Source organism: Rhinolophus sinicus, linkage group LG10 (genome assembly GCF_036562045.2).
Source record: "Rhinolophus sinicus isolate RSC01 linkage group LG10, ASM3656204v1, whole genome shotgun sequence".
Lineage (NCBI taxonomy): Eukaryota > Metazoa > Chordata > Mammalia > Chiroptera > Rhinolophidae > Rhinolophus > Rhinolophus sinicus.
This window is the reverse complement of record NC_133759.1, coordinates 41,151,586-41,168,154: the sequence shown is the minus strand read 5'-3', so window position 1 is coordinate 41,168,154 and position 16,569 is coordinate 41,151,586. Positions and strand designations below refer to the sequence as shown.

Here is a 16,569-nt window from a genome sequence, read left to right as displayed (position 1 = left end):
CCCGCGCCTTAATGTTGCCCTTTATAATAACCAGGCATGCTTGCCTGCTGTTTTTGCAGTTCTTTAATTCAGTGCGGCTCTGGGATTTCATCGAGAACCGAGAAAGCCAGCACATCCCCAGCACTGAAGATGTCGACATGACGGAGCTTGGGGACCTCTTCATGCACCTGTCGGGCGTGGAGTCCTCAGAACCCTGAAGAACAGGTGGTCGGCCCCGCATTGTGGGCTCTGCCGGCTGAGCCTGCCCCAGCCAGGTGTGCAGAGCTTCCTTTACTGCAGCACAAGTGACGTGTGCTTGGATTTGAGTGGGGTTGTATGTAACCGTGGTCTCATGCATTCTCCATTATTACAGCCATGAGAAGAGTGAAAGATATAAAATAACAAGTATATGGAGTCACTACTTTTATAGCTGATATCTTAGTTGCACCTCAAGCTCCTCAGGGGGACCAACTAACCAGCCAGACTAGACTGTTTTGATTGCTTGCTTTTAAAACCTACCTGGCTCTTGTCCTTTGTGAGCTTTTAACTCCTTAGAAATAGCTTGCTGTTGTACCTAAAGCAGATTTTTTTCTTACCAAAGGATTCTTCACCCCTAAAAAGATTCCTCTATAGTGAATTTCTCTAGTGTCCTTAACTAGTGTGTGGTCAAAACTTGATCTGTATAGGGCTTTTCCAGGATAAAGTGGGCACTGCACACTTAGCATAAGAGTCGATTTAGGACTCTTCAGTGTCCCAGATCAAAGCAAGAGTCTTGCTATATATTCAGTAAGCAAAGGAACCTGTAAAGCACCTTCCCTGTAAGGGGGGCTCATGAAGTAGCAGGAAGTACAGGTGGCAAAGCAGAGGTATGGCCCCTCGTTTCTGGTTGGTGTTGGGGCCACGATACGAGGGAACCTTGCACACATGCCTGCAGGAACATGTCCCCTGTTCTCCCCTGTGGGCACGGGCGCCAGGGCAGTGTTACTGAGACATTGGTGCACATGTGCTCTTGTGTTTGGCTCCTGCCCGAGCCATCTAGTATTACCTGTAAAGCCTGGCTTTGATTTGAAATTTTGTAAACATTTAATGGACCCTGCAGTGGTCCTGAAGAGAACAGAGTATGAGTCCTCTGTCATCAGTTGTGATTTTAATTGAAGGAGCATAATCTTGTGAATCAGAACTCACTAAGCCTGAATTATCTATTTTTATAAACAGCTATAGATACCAAATATTTTGTAAAATGCATTAAAGTGTGGGTAGAAAAAGGTCTATTCTTACCTGAGTTCTGAGTTTAGAGTGCTTTTTGCATAATTTTTATTGTCTTTAGTGGAAGGTGACAAAGAGCGTAGGACAGGGCAGAATTAAATTCACTCCCAGGTTCTAGGCCCATTTCCTGCTTCTTGAGTCCTGCTCCAGAGAGGGTGAACAAAGAGAGTTCAAGCTGTGAGCTCAATATTACTCTAAAAGGAAGAAACAGCATTAAGCCTACATTTAATTTATTTTATTAAAATAACATAATTGAACCATCGGGTAACTGTATTTTGTCAGGCGCAATAAAAACAAAATTAAAACCCAAATCATCAAGAAAACCTGTATTACTGGCTTCCTTGCATCCACATGATGTGACTGTTGAGACGAGGCTGGCCCGTGGCCCCGCCCCATGGGGGCAGCTCCTGGAAGACAAAATTCAGCATGATGGAAGACTGCTCCCTGAGAGGGGGGAGACTGGGGGGGGCAGGCCAAGCGCCTCTTCTGGAAACCATCCCAAATGCCTGGAGACCTCCCAGAAAAGGACGTGTCCCCAAACTCAAGTTCCATAGTACCAAAGCAGACTCCTTCAGGCGGCCGGGTCTCGACAGTCCTGGGCTGTTTGGTGCATTATGTGCAAAACTACCTGTTTGGCGCCACACCACTATCTCTGAAGAAAAGTCTTTCCTGTGATAAGCAATCCTTATAGGAGCTGATATTCAAAATCCATGTGTCACGCCATCTGGGCTGGTTTGCCTGCTACCTTCATTTCCCCTCTGAGTGCTTTTTTTTTTTTGCCCTAAAAATACTCCTTTAGCCAACAGATGGGGCCCCAGATTGCGTATTGCCACCAGCCGCCAGTCGTGCATCTTGAGAAGGCTCAGCTCATGAGCATGGGGGATGCAGGGAGGGAGCAGGACAAACCAGCATTGCGAATGGCTTCCTTCTCCAGGGCCAGAAAGGGTAGAAAAGAAGGCAACTTGAAGTTAAGGCCCTGTGAGTAGTCGAGGAGGTCCTTAGCAGCAGCTTCTCGGAAAACAAGCTCTGTTCCCATAGAAAGGGAGCAGGAAGGTGGTGCCTGCTCACTTCCCTTCCTCCCCTGATGGCCTGAGTGCAGGTGCAAAGTCAGCTAGAAGACAGGCAGTCTTGGGGACGTGGTCAGCGTGCAGGCATTGATATCCTCAGTGTGGGCCGCCCGATGCAGGGATGGCTCAGAAGCGCTCCGGTTGATTTTCGGTAGAGAGTGTTGGAGCAGCTCAATGGAAGACAGGATCTGAAACAAAGCCACAAAATGGTCTCAGGTGGGTCTCGGTGTTTCCACAGCAGCAGCTTTCTACCAGCAGTTCAGATACAGGCTGTTCCCCCCCCATCCCACCCATACCATCTTGTGGGGAACACGAGCCCCTCCCTATTAAAAGAAAAAACACACTTCCCTCATTTCTGTCATTAAGAACTGCTTTAATTTCATCAGTGCCAACACCCTGAGCTAAGTCTTACCTGGGGGAAAAGAGGCCTCTCTTCCTTCACTTTCTTCACACAGTCGGCAACCAGCCTCTTCATTGCTTTGGGGCAGTTCTTGTACAGCTTACTAAGGTCTGGGGACGCATACCCTCGGCCCACCATGAAGATGATCTGAGGGAAAGAAGCGAGTTGAGGGCAGGGGCGGATAAACAGTGGAAGCAGTGACGGGGCGCGGGGACTCTGAGCGGCAGGGCACATACCTGATCCCGGTTGTTGATGTGGGAATAGGGTAGCTCCCCCGTCATGAGCTCATACAACACAATGCCATAGGAGTAGACATCAGACTGGAAGCTGAACGGGTTATGATCCTGCATTCGGATCACCTCGGGGGCCTGGAGACAAAGCGCATTCATCACCATGGGGGCCACACACACATGGGGGCCAGGCTCCCCTCCACTGGCCTTTCCTCTGCCCTCTGCAGCTCTTCCCTAAAGGGCCGACACCCTCAGGCTCTGGCTTATTCGAGCACTGGGATCAGGCACTTCCTACCACCCCACTCCTCTAAGCTCTGCTTCAACATGGTTCTTAATCGCCAACGTCCTCCAGGAGACCCAAATTCACCCCAGGTTCTCTGATGCCATTGAAAGCATCACTGAGGTGGCTGGACTTTGGGGGAATGTGGAGAAAGGCTTTAAGTTTGCACATAGACCTCCAGGGCACCCCACGTGTCCTGCACCCTGCTAGTGGGAGCCTCGCCTCACCATCCACAGGATAGAGCCGGTAGGTTGTTCCACCTGCTGAGAACCACTCCAGCGTGACTTGACTGTCGCCAAACCAAAATCTCCAATTTTCACCGTCAGGCCTTCATGGAGAAATATATCTCAATGCTTGTTAAGGACTCTGGTTTCAAAACAATGGTCAAGTTAATTTTGAAAACCTTCCCGATGTTCTTACCGGCACAGCACCTCTCCACCTCCCACCTGCCCAGCCTTCTCTGCACTGGATTTGCTAGGATTTCTCAAGTTTTTAAAAAGTGCCTTTGAAATGCCCCTTCTTCCGGGAGGCACGCAAGGATTGCTCGGGGAGCCAGATGGTTTGACTCCAGCCACAAACATGGCAGTTCTGCCCCTGCTGCTTCTCCCCATTACACATCTAGATGCCAGGTCCCTCGCCGTGTGACCTTCCCACAGAGGGTAAGTGCCTTAAACCTCGAGACTTCTAAGCGCACAGGCTGCCTTCCAGTCTCCTCAGCCCAGCACAGCCTACTGACTGCTGACGCTCTGTGCCTGCATTCTGCCTTCATGACTAACTGAAAACGTGAATAACAGCAAACCTTCACTGAGCACCAAATGCTGTCGTAAGACACTTCTCCCTAGAACAGGGACCGCTCAGTGACTTCAAAATCAGAACCAAACTCACCTCAATTCTGGGTAAAGAAGTCAGGCAGTTTAAGGCTGACTTGTGATCTGCTGATGCCCAGGAATTCACACCACGTTAAAATCTGTGGTGTCTGCTTTCATGGCATAATGTGTTGATCCCCAAAAACCCACCACTAAAAGGTATTCCATGCCTCAGACATGTGCCCCAAATAGGGCACATAATCCAACTCAACACAAATGCCACGCCTCTCATTGGCCAAGAAGCCAAGTTCAGCTGCAATGCCACAGTCCTTTCAAAGAGAAAGGCTGGGGGAGGGAAGGAGGCAGATATAAAATTGTTACACTTCATGCCCTTTAGTGTGAAAAATTCCTTAATTCCTTCCCCTTCTATAAACACACATTAAAGACCTCTTAGAAAGGGAAATGGTTGATTCCAACAGTGACCTCTAAGGAAACTACTATGCATTTAAGAAAGACGATTTTAAGTAGTAATTTTGAAAATCTTGCAACATTTGGTTTACAGCTAGCTACTTTCTGACCAAATATACATTCTTCACAAACTAGGAAAAAAACAAAGGACAAAAAGTCCCATCCCCCCTTAAGTTAAATTTAGTAATAAAAGCATAATAAAACTAAGCCTATTTCAAGCATGAGCCAAACACGTATCTCAACTCTTGTGGAAATCTTCCCAAGGTCACTTTTTGCTGAGATAAACTTTAAAAGTCTCCCTTCTGTTTTCCTATATTTAGAACTGAGCAGTCAAATGAAACCACCACCAAAGGATACTGTTGGATTTCATGTCTCTGTGGATGATGTTCTTTGCATGCAAATAGCTGTGAAGGGAAAACAACTATTAAAAACAGTGAGAAGGGGCGTGGGTAGAAAGAAAGCAGCTTCAAACTACCGCTATAAAATAATAAACCACCTGAAGGCCTGGAGTTACAGGGGTTGGCCCTGTGCTGGTTCAGGTGGGGCCAACACCGTCACTTACGTAAAGATGAGGCCACAGCACAAACAGGGCAACTCTTCTTTAAGCATCAATTTTACTCAAAAACTAATTCTCACAACCCAATGTCCATCAACTGATGAACAAACAAAATGCAGGCTATATCCATACAATGGAATTCTATTCAGCCATAGAAAGGAATGAAGTACTGACACACCACGACATGGATGAACCTCCAAAACACGCTAAGTGAAAGAGGCCAGACACAAAAGACCTCATCTTCTGTATCAAAATAAAATAAGATAGTGATGGTTACATAACTCTGAATATACTTTTGAAAACCACTGAATTGTACACTTTAAAGGAGTGAATTTTATGTGAATTATATCTCTAAATTTTTTCTAAAAAGTAATTGTGACTAGTTATTAAAATGTAAGCTAGAACGTGAGATTTTAAATAGCACTTCCAAGCTCAGCTTCAGCTCCAGCTCCCAGACATCTGGGGGTATGAGGAGTTCCCGCCCCTCCACACTGGGCGCTTCAGAGGAAAAGTTTCAGAAGCACTGCTCTGGCTGGGCTAGCCAAGGATGGGATGAATGAACACACGCACACAGCCCTTTCCCAAAGAAATGTGTCAAGCACAGAGACCCAAAAGAGTAGGATTTAATGCAGGCGCTAAGGATGACCTTTAAAACATTCTCCAAAAGAAAAACAAATTATCCAAAAAGTGACATCTGATCAAATCCTCATGTGGAACCAGCACACCTGTGGATGGGCCATGCCTCTGACATCTGATGCCTGCAGAGGGCACTGCCATGGCTGTAAGGCTGGGTATCTGGCTGAATTTGGGAGACAGTGGCTGGAAACTGAATCTGAGCCCCAACGCGGCAGTCTCAGTTTGGGCGAGAAACATGAGTTTGTCAATCTCTCAGCCCACCACAGAGGCTTATTTTCAGCTATGCAGAAATATCAAAGAAATCACTTAACAGACTTGGCTTTTCCTAGTCCTTGTTCCGATTTAGGGACAAGTTGATGCCTGGACCCCAGACTTTGTAGTCCTCAGGCCATCTACTCACTCCATTCCCTGAGCTGTCTGCCGGGCGATGTCAATCAACTGGAACATCTGGAACTTGGTCTCTTGGACATGCAGGTGTTTATAGAGGCTGCTGCCCTCACACCACTGGGTCACAATCGCCAGGTTGTCCTTTGTCATGTACCCCATGAAGAGCAGGATGTTCACGTGCCGTGTTTTGCTGGAGGGAGAAGGCAAGAAAAGGCTCTGAACCTTCCCTTGCTTCAGAATAGAGAGATCTACTCCGCTTTCCCACAGACAACGAATCCTGTGTGTTCTTAACTCCACCCGCACTTACAACCTGGGTGGCTAGCAAAGCAAACCCCCAAGACCACGGATAATCCAGCTGGTGTTCTGAGCTCACGAGCCCACCATGCTTCACCGCACTGCTGGCCTTGTTTAGAAAGGGCATTCTCTTTCCCAGCATACACTCATGATTCTCCCCACAGGAGTCACAAGGACCCCTCCTCTGTGGGATTCATCATGATTCAACTTATCCTTACAAGTCTAAACAGTGACTCAAAGATTTGAAAGCTGAAGGTTTGAAGTCCAGAATAAGGCAACTTGACTATAAAAAGAGCTCTTGGAAATAAATGTGAAAACCACCTCTTTCTCCCTGCTTCAACCCAAAGCCCAGAGACAGAACCTATGCTGTTGAGTATCTTGTGCCCAGACACCTACAGCAGTGGAAAGGGGTGTGCTCATCAAAAGGGGCTCTTCTAAAGGCTTGACAACCACATAAGCTGGAAGGAAGCCATCCACTCCCTTTCACTTATAAGGGAGGAGTGTCAGCCACAGGACTCCACAGCGAACTCCATAACCACCAGTCCCAGCCACAGGCCCTCAGACAGGTCTGCACTGTGCAGCCCCGCCCAGTCCCCGCCCCTGCCACTGCAGGCCACCTACTCACCGCAGGACAGCCACCTCATTTCTAAAGGCCTGGAACTGCTCTGGTGTGGGGTCGACAACCTTTAGGATCTTGACTGCAACGTCTCCTGCAAATTAGTGTGAAGTCGGTACAATCAGTTAAATGATCTTACTTTATTTTTCATATACACTAGTTTTGAGATACAGTGAATCGTTCATTCAAAAATCACATACCTGCACAGATGGAACAAATATGCATTTTCTAAATGATTCAAGTGGCTGAAAAAGGTTAAATAGGTTACACTACTATCCTTAAAATACCACCGCACAGGCCTTGAACAGGCTTGGTTTAATCTATTCCTGTCAGGCCTGGCATCCCCGGAAGTACAGTCGTCACAACTGGGCCTGAGGATGGCAGCAGAGGGTGGGTAAGAATGGCCCCGCAGACACTGAATCTTTGGGGCCAGAAGGCTGGTGCCGGGAAGCAGGTCATTTAGCATGTAGTTGATGTTAAACTCAGCAGTTACATTTCAATGAGACCTGCGATGGTCCCTTGTACAAAATCAAAGGTATACATTGAAGTTCAGCTTCTTTGCCTTCAGTCCCATTACAAAGGAATCCCAACAGTTAGCACTTATGCGCATCATTCCCTTGGCACTATGTTCCTTCACAGGCGTTACCATCTCCTTTAGTCCTCAGTTGCCCTACTACGTGAATACTACTGTCCTCATTTTACCGAAAACAAAGAAGTTGAACCACTTGCCCAAGGTCACACAGCCACGACCCATGTGCTCCAGCCGGGATCTGACTCCCATGGCTGCACTTCTAACTACAATACTGACAAGTGCCTGTTAATCACTGTCAATCACTGAGCCTCTTTATAAACCTTAAGAAATATCCATAGATCAATTCTACTTTATATGTGCTACCAATTTAGAAGCCACTTCAGAAGTGCTTTTCATGTCATATTTATCATAGTACTTGTAATAAATTACTTGAAGCCCCATTAGGACCTCAAATTTTCATGGCAAATCAATTTACTAAAACACAGCCTTCCAATGATGAAACAAGGCAGAGCCAGTGGATGGCACTGGAGGTGACTTAGTTCGTCCACATATCAAGCACGTTGCCACCTTGCAGCCTCTGTTGTATCACGCGTGTCCCCTTGCAGCCTGTTGGAGCAGTCCTCGTCTCACTTTTGGGGAGCACCCACTGGTACAGAGATGGTTCTCATGCTAGCTCCCACACAGGTGCCTTGTGACCACTGGTTTTATCACCCAGAGCTAAGGCCCCACTTAACAAAAGCCCCATGATGGCTCTCATCCAGCTCCCCAGCACTGTCTTTACCACGGCCGGGGGCTGCCTGTGAAGGGGCTGCTGACGAGGCGGGGGGAGATGCATGCTCTTCACAGCGGCCTTTTATCGAGGAAGAGGGAGCTAGTAACCCATGCAGCCCCCACCTCGTCCCTTCTGACTGAGAACGACGACAAGGAACTTGTGTCACTGCTCATTCTGGAGCGCTCTGAGCCAAGACTGGGAGGGTGGGGGACAGGGACGTCAGTCTCTTGGCAGAGAGTATGGAGAAATGTCTGAAGGAAATGGGATGTACCCAAGGGAAGGATTTTACTAAGTGGGAAAGAGGCTGTTCCAAACTCGGAACAAAGGTGAGGCAAGAGGGATGAGAGAAACATGAGTTGTGTTTAGAAAACTCCAGTATGGGATCTGGGCACCTGTAACAGGAGGGAAGCCAGGAAGGAGTCTGTTGCAGGAACCCAGTTAAGGTAAAAGCACAGTGGTGACATGGGAACAGAAAGGAGGTGGAGGCAAGAAACCCTGTGAAGGTGAAATGACCCAACGTGGCAGTCAATGGAGTGGCGGGTCCAGGAGATGGCAACGCTGGTGGCCCAGGCACTGGGCAGAGTCTTAAAGGGACAGGCCAGGGTGGGGGTGCAGGAGGAAAGTTTGGGGAGACGATGGATGGTCCCTCAGGAGAGGTTGCTTCTCAGGACCTTCCTAGTTTGTGAGCCTTTCCTTTTCCCACAGCTCTCCTCTGGACATGCTCCATTTGTCACTGAACTCACCCTGCGGTGGCACCAGTTCTGGACCTAATCAGTGATGCAACCTCAAAGCAGAGGAGACACCGGCAGCCAAAGCCTGGTCTCAGTGACACTCACCCTAACCTTAGACAGCTGAACATCCTGCACCTCTAGCCTCCACTTTCTGGAACAAGTGAACAGAACTCACGCCTGTTAAAAGTTCATCTTTTCTTTGTTCCATCATCACAACCAGTTCAAATCCTCTCATCTTTCTAAGTCCCATTATCCAAATATGCATCACACGTCATTGCAAATCAACCACAATACCGGAGTCTTATGCAAGTCACTGGGGGGGAACTGAAAAGGGCTGAACCAGACACGGGCCCCGCAGAGACCCACGTGCCAGCCAGCTACTGTGAGCAGTGACAATACCAGAGTAAATGCAATTTCTCACTGAAACCCAGAGACTATACACGACCCCACCCCCGTGTACATAGACATATTCCAAGGAGGGCCATGACAGGGATTCAATCTGCTAGGAACAATGGGCAAACATCATAGGGAAACGGATTTTAACTCATATAAAGTGCAGCTTCCTATGGTAGGAATTGCCCAGAGCTAGAATTTCTCACAGGACCCTATAACCCACACCCCAAATCTTCTATCAGCCCCCCTCGCTCACTCTACTGAAGCCGTCAAGACCTCCTTGAGTGTCTCAGACAGGCCAGGTGAATGGCCCACTTTGCACCTGCTGTTGCTGCTTCCCCAGGTAGGGTGCACCACCCTCAGGGCTCGTGTGATGCCACTTCCTTCTTAGCAGACTCCTCCCCTGCCAGCCTACAACAGCTATGAACCGGGCTTGCCGCGCCATCCCTGCTTTCCTCCATTTTCTCCTTAGCACTTGTAACACACTATACGCTTCATTTACTTTTCTTGGTTACTGTCCCCACCAGAATATAAACTCCAGTAAGACAAAGAAGTTTTATCTGTTTTATTCACTGCTTCATTCCCAGCCCCTAGAAGAATACTTGGTATTAGAAGACTGCTCAGGAAGCACTGAATGAAGAAATGAGTGGATTCTAAGATGGAACTGTCAGCAAGTTAGGAATTGACAAGCTGTCTGTCTGAAGTTCTGGAGTGGGAACTGGGGACAGCCTCTGGCGGGGAACACTGGGGACTGAGCTGCATGCAGCACAGGTCAAGAACCAGGTTCCGGCAGGGACTCAGTGCCCAGCCGGAGGCCCCAGGCCCTGCCTGCCCCAGGTCTGTAGAATTAGGTCCAGGCTGCTCTCCAAACTATCCAAGTACCTTTATCACTGGCAATCTTACATGTAAAGGATGGTACCTATTTACTTTAGCAAGTGATATAAATGATAAAGATAAACGCCAGCGAACTTTTTATGGAGGGTAGCTTATAACTACATGACACAGTTAACCAGAGCTTCTTACTTTCCCTTACTAGTAAAGTCAGAGGTAAATACAGTACAAACAAGTTAAGACAAGTTCCTATTGTTTTTTAATAAGATATTAAGTTGATATTTCATTCATCCCTCACTGAAGAAGGAAGAGCTATATCATTTGGTGAATTTTACCTCTTTAAACCCCAGTTCATTTCCCTGCATTAACCATTTGGGATTGTCTAAAATTTATTATACACACCCGCTTTCTAGAACCGAAGAGAATGAACACTATTCCTCCGCTTCTTACTGACGCAAAGTTATAAACCTCAGCGTTAGGCCAAGATGGGGATCCCCAGACGTGGGTTCCACCAGACTGCTTGCCCCACACTAAGTGGCCCGACTGTTCTCCAGTTGGGGATCTGCTCTCGAGGGGTTTGCTGCCCTCTCCTGCTATCAGCCTGACAGCCTCCACTCCTGCTGCCTTCACCCTTTTTAATGTGTTGTTTGTAATTAGCAAAGGCTAGTGAATCGGACCCCAAACTTATGCTCAAAAGGAGGCTCTATGCTTGGGCCCTCCTCTTTACATAAAGTAGGTGAGCTTTTAGTTCATGGAGCTGAGGCCTCCATCTTGGCCGGCTGCTCTGAGATCCTTCTGTTTATTTTCACCGCTGCTAGGCAGAATTTAAAAATTTTTAAATCACCAAAACAGTTTAATTTTTAAGAAATTGAATAAAACATATTGTATACAAGAACCAGAAAAGCATTAACAAGAAAAATGGGGCCGGGTAACAGGACAAAACACTCAATCTAGAAATTATGGTTTCCTTGACCGTCTCACTTTTCTTGTTTATTCAGAGACCAAATGCTTTCTGAGGGGCTGACATAAAAGGCCACTGCTCCTTGACCCTTGGACTTTTGAGACTTAACTTAAAAATACTAGAATCTTAAAGGCATTAGACATGTTATCTACATTCTAACAGGAGTCTCCATGGCAGTAACACTAACAAATCAATCTCCTTACCACAGTCTAAAAGCTCACAAGATTGAGACAATATACAAGTTCATAAGCAGAACTGCAACAAATCTAACTAAAGCTTTAAAAATTATGTGCTCAATCAGAAGAAACTTAAATTTGGGTACAACTCACACTGCATCTATTGGCTTTTAGCTGAGGCTTTAAAATGTGGTATAAAAATGATTAAATGCTCCTAATGGAAGCATTAAAAGCAATATTCACTGCTCCACCTCCTACAATTATTAATAGTAGCAGCCTTGTCTCAGATACAAGCATTCTCTCCCACAAAACTGTGTTCTTTTTCTAAAGGATCACCTAGACATTTATGACATTTATTTGGAAAATAATTCTGCAATAGTGTAATTTCTGAGGTACCCAAAGAAAGGCCACTAGTATATAAGATGGAATTTTCAAAGGAAAAGGAATCATCCTACAAGCAATTTATAAATATTCATTCCTATACCAACCAGTCCCTTAAAGAACATGAAATTTGTCAGATGATTAGTTACAAGCGGCAAACCCATATATTAATGAACATAAGGTATTTGTAAAATTGGAGGTGCTTCTCAGTTTTCAACACCTTGAATTTTAATGCTGAACTATCCATTTGTTCCTCTTAACTTCTCTCAATCTTTGCCCATTTACAAATAAAGATAAATCTAGTGGCATCCAAAGTAGAAATATAGGCACCTAGGCACTTTAGGTATTTCTTTTTGCTTGTTTTGTTTTGGCTTTTTTTTTTTCCTTCTTTATTAAAACTTGATTTATAAGAGGTGTTTTTTTAGGAACGTGTAGCATTTTCAAGACAATACTCCCTATATTTGTTAACATCCTAAAACTAAAGCATTACAAACCTGACAGAGAAATGCTAAGTATGTTGCCAAAATATACAAGCTGTGGCTACATACATTACAATAATACTTTTCTTCCAAGTGACAACATGTTTCCATTAGAATAAGAACACTAACACTCCACAGATTCAAGAATTAAGCCTGTGTCCTCCCAGTTTGATGGGGATTCCCACAGCCAATCCCATAGCAGAGCAAAAAGAAGTTGTTGCAGGAAGCTCTTGCCTTCCCTGTGCCCAACTATTTAACCATGGGCTTATTTCTTCCCCTTTCAGGACCTCAGTTTTCTTGTACATAAAATTTCTAATGTCCTTTCCAGCTTTAAGTTTCTAGAATCCATGCTCCCCTCCCAGCAGCAGACTCTTGCTCATTTAAGAAGCTTCAAAGCATGTTCAATGTGCAGCCTATATTTGATCATCTTATAATAAGAAGAGACCCTGACATACAGGACCCAACCTGTTCACCAATTTCTAATTATCCTAGAAACCTCACCATGCCAATTATAGTATCCTGGAATCTAAAAAGAATGCTATGAAATTTCACCGAGATACTAAGTTCAATGTTCAGATGTAATCAAGTATCCCTGGACAGTACCGCTGTGAGCTGCAGGACTCCAGGAATCTTATCCCGCTCCTGACCCCCTCTAGACTGAAACGTGACCTCATCCCGCCTGAAGTCAAGGCCCAAACTTACCATGCCACTTGCCCTTATAAACAGTTCCAAAAGAGCCTGACCCAATCCGAGTGGAGAGCATCACTTCACTGGCTTCTATTTCCCAGTAATAGCTTGAATCTCTCTGTCCACGAGGCCTCTGAAACAAGCAGAGATCATTAAATAAACTCCATAGGATGAGAAAGGTCTGTTTAACAAGCGTGTCAACAAAAAGATCGATTCCATCCATTCCTGTATCTTTTAACGATAGACATATTAACTATAATTCCAATTTTTTGTCTTTTGAGACAATACCATTTTAGGTGTGTCACAATGAACCAGCACATTTGCTAATGCAAGCATGCCAAAAACAACACTGATATTTGTGATTCATTAAATGTTATTAGAGTCCCCTGCCCCTGAAAATTAGAAGTATTCTCATGTCCCAGCTAAGTTTTTCGTATTAAACCCTAACTGCAGGAGGTACTGTTGGCCACACTCACAATTTTGTTCTTTTCCTGGGTCCCGGATCCCGGTGCCCGCTCTCTCTGTGCCGGCACGGGCGTTTTGGGCTGTGACCAGCCCGTTGGGCTCAGATTGTTGGGGCTGCTGGACAAGGCTGAAGGTGAAGCTTAACAGACGAGACAAACAGAATCCATACATGGTAAGCAAACAGAAGATACACAGCATAAAGAGAACAAGCCCACTACTATTTGCTAAATGACTTTGAACAAGTACCTGATTCACTGTGACTTCGAATTGCATCCTGAAACAGAAAAGGAAAGCTGCTCAATTTCTGAACTAGAAAAGATGTTCTCTGGGGAAGGGCAAGGGGAGGAGGATTTGCAGAAACAAAGTAGATTATAAAACCTCCAAAATACAGTCTAATTACACACTCTATCCTTTGATTAAACTCACCAAATGTCAGTGGCCAATATCTCTAAGATTGTTATCAAATATTAGGAGGAATGATATTAATTTTTCATATACAACGAAAACCACATTCTTTATCTCAGAAAAAGCAACGCACACAGCAAACTGATACTCTTTAAGGCTAGCAAAGTTACTGTCAGCCAAGACCTTTCCAATGACTGAGGATCTTGCTCCACTGAGGCTCCAAAAAGAATAAAAACGTATACGGGGGATTCAGTGACAACCCTATTCTTCCTCCTCTAGGAGTTTATCAGGGCACATTGACCAGAAGTTAGATTTGATACAGGTGAGCACGATGACTGTATTACTTTATCTGAGCCTAAAATCATGGAAAGCTGGAAGGATCATAATCCCCTAGCCCAAAATCTACATCTGAGATTGAGAATACGTATTAGAACAGGGCAAGGGACTTGGCCAGGGTCACACAGCCAGTAGGTGGCAGAAATAGAACAACAAACCATCACCATGGACATCAGCTCTGAGCTAGTTTACTACAAAATATCCCTGAGACCTTATGGGTAAGCTCTGAAATTCATTTCATTTTACTCAGGTGAGAAGTCAAAGGCTACCTTTAGAATTTATTACATACCAGGGGGTCAGTTTAAATCACAAGGCCCGCCACAAGACCTAAATCCTCATTTTACAGATCCTCATTTGGAGTTATAAACAGTAAAAATATAAAACCACTTGGCCCCCACATTCTCAAAAAGGATAATTTTCTGGGAAGTTCTATTCTCTGTTTTCTTTGTGTAACCACAGTAAAGACAAGAGACTTTTCTCACACCACTATTACTGGAATGCTCCCACTCCATGACATCTTTACAAGATAAAAAAAATAAAAACCATAAACCAAGCTGCCCCTCCCTGCCTTTGGCAGCCCCACCAAAGCACCTTCAGAGTTTACCAATAAAGTCTGGTTCTGGGGTTCCCACACTTGGCGAGTCTTCAGGAATCACCTCGAGAGGTGTTTAAAAAATCCAGCCTCCCAGCCCCACCAGGATTGATTAGCCATGTCTGGGAGAGCAGGTGGGAAGCACAGCAATCAGTATGCTTTTTAGTGTGACAGGATGACTGCCAAGTAGGCAAAACATTGGCCAAAAAATAAACCTGAATTTCAACAGAATATGCAGCAGTTATAGCTTTATTATCCAAATAACCTATTCTTTGTTTTTAGTCAAACCATGGCACAATGTATTTTTATGGACCAGAATTATATTCCCATACACTAAGATTTTTTTTCTTAATGTCACAACATTAACTTTCTTCCCTGTATGTGTTATATACCTCACATTTTATTCTGTGCTAATTTCTACAGTTGGATTGATTTATCCTAGAACATTTCAATCATCTTGGAATCTAAATATCAGTTAAAAAGAAACACAAATGGCTTAAACAAAGCAAGAATGTGTACTGTAAAAATGCTGAATCGTGTGATAAAATAATCAAAAATTTGCTCTGCCTCTAAAGCACAGAAAGGATTAAGCATAACAGTAATGCTAATTATTTTATAATAAAAATTCGAGAATTTTCACTTTTAATAGTTCCTCTAAATATGAGAGGAACAAATCACATAAGATAAGTAACTGGTATGTTACTGTATTATTATCAGGGCTAATCATGATAAAAAAAGAATGAAAATTCATAGCTTACATACACGACCTCCTCACAATAGTCTTGTGATATTCCAAGTGCTCCCACCCCGCAAATGACTACTTTAGACCCCACATTCAGAAGCCAACATTTCTGTTGAATCCCTGCCACCTCTGGTTGGTAGAACAAGTATGCCTAAGGTGATTTGAGGGTTGAGTGAGGTAAGCTGTGCCTGAGGTGGCAGGTGTCCCTGAGGTTTTTCAAGGAACAATTCCTAATGTAGAGACAATACAGTTGACTCTGATAAACTTTCAACAAAGGATTTTCAGGGCACATCAACCAAACTGACACATTTGGTTTCTAAACAAGGTATAAACAGCATAGCGATGCTGTGAGTACCAACCAAATAAATCTAGTGTTAGTCTTAGGCTGGAACGATTTTTTTTTTTTTAATGCCCTTGGCCTCAAAAATCACACTTGAAAAACTTTTTTCACCTATCTGCAATACCACATACAGAATATTTTTTTACTCCTATATAATCTATTATCCCCCCATGAAAACAAGTCTAACAAGAAATACAAAATTTAATTTAGTGTTTATTTAATTTTTGATAGTCTACTATCTGACAGTCTTAGCAATCCTGTTAATTTACAAGAAAGCAAAGGCATGAAGAAGAATACCTACTCTTCCCCTCAAACAAAATCGTCTGGACCACGCCCTGGGAGAAGCATTCAGGCTGTTATTCTAGTCCAAAGCAATGAGAAATAAAGAAGAATAAAGAACAAAGGAAGTATTTTAAGTGTATTCAGTTGTTATTAAAGATGAGCTAGAAAGCAAACCAAACAAATAGAACATACCAAAAGGCCAAGAAAAGAAAAAGCAATTTGAAAACACTAGCTTTGGGCACTTCTACATCTCCCTAAATACCTGCTTATTAAAATCCTATGACTCCACCCTTTGATTTCTAAATAAAAACACTTAAAGTCTTTCAGAGTTTGTAGTTCTCCATCATTATTATTTTATTTCCCACACCAAAATGAAACTACTCTTTATGTATTGTAATCACTAGTTCACTGAAATCCTATTCAAATCTCACATGGAAAAAATGAGTTCAAATGTTCACATTTCTTCAGGAAATTTTAGT

The 16,569-nt window shown here is 44.3% G+C and overlaps 2 protein-coding genes across 7 annotated transcripts in view; one reads left to right on the top strand and one right to left on the bottom strand.

The window, feature by feature from the left end:
* MKRN2 (makorin ring finger protein 2) overlaps positions 1–1,568 on the top strand; it is a 32,268-nt gene extending 30,700 nt beyond the window's left edge. For both annotated transcript variants that reach the window (XM_019732664.2, XM_074312970.1), the window contains exon 8: positions 60–1,568. In XM_019732664.2, coding sequence (XP_019588223.2) covers positions 60–197 — 138 coding nt within the window. In that variant the 3' untranslated portion in view covers positions 198–1,568. The remainder of the gene's footprint in view (positions 1–59) is intronic.
* Positions 1,459–16,569, bottom strand: part of RAF1 (Raf-1 proto-oncogene, serine/threonine kinase) — a 61,148-nt gene continuing 46,037 nt past the window's right edge. For 3 of the 5 annotated variants that reach the window (XM_074312964.1, XM_074312965.1, XM_074312968.1), the window contains 11 exons: positions 16,110–16,169; positions 13,640–13,667; positions 13,405–13,532; positions 12,944–13,061; positions 6,995–7,079; positions 6,089–6,265; positions 4,854–4,900; positions 3,450–3,568; positions 2,949–3,080; positions 2,725–2,859; positions 1,459–2,500 (listed from right to left, as the gene is read on the bottom strand). In XM_074312964.1, coding sequence (XP_074169065.1) covers positions 2,357–2,500; positions 2,725–2,859; positions 2,949–3,080; positions 3,450–3,568; positions 4,854–4,900; positions 6,089–6,265; positions 6,995–7,079; positions 12,944–13,061; positions 13,405–13,532; positions 13,640–13,667; positions 16,110–16,169 — 1,173 coding nt within the window. In that variant the 3' untranslated portion in view covers positions 1,459–2,356. The remainder of the gene's footprint in view (positions 2,501–2,724; positions 2,860–2,948; positions 3,081–3,449; positions 3,569–4,853; positions 4,901–6,088; positions 6,266–6,994; positions 7,080–12,943; positions 13,062–13,404; positions 13,533–13,639; positions 13,668–16,109; positions 16,170–16,569) is intronic. The other 2 variants (XM_074312966.1, XM_074312969.1) reach the window with 1 other exon arrangement.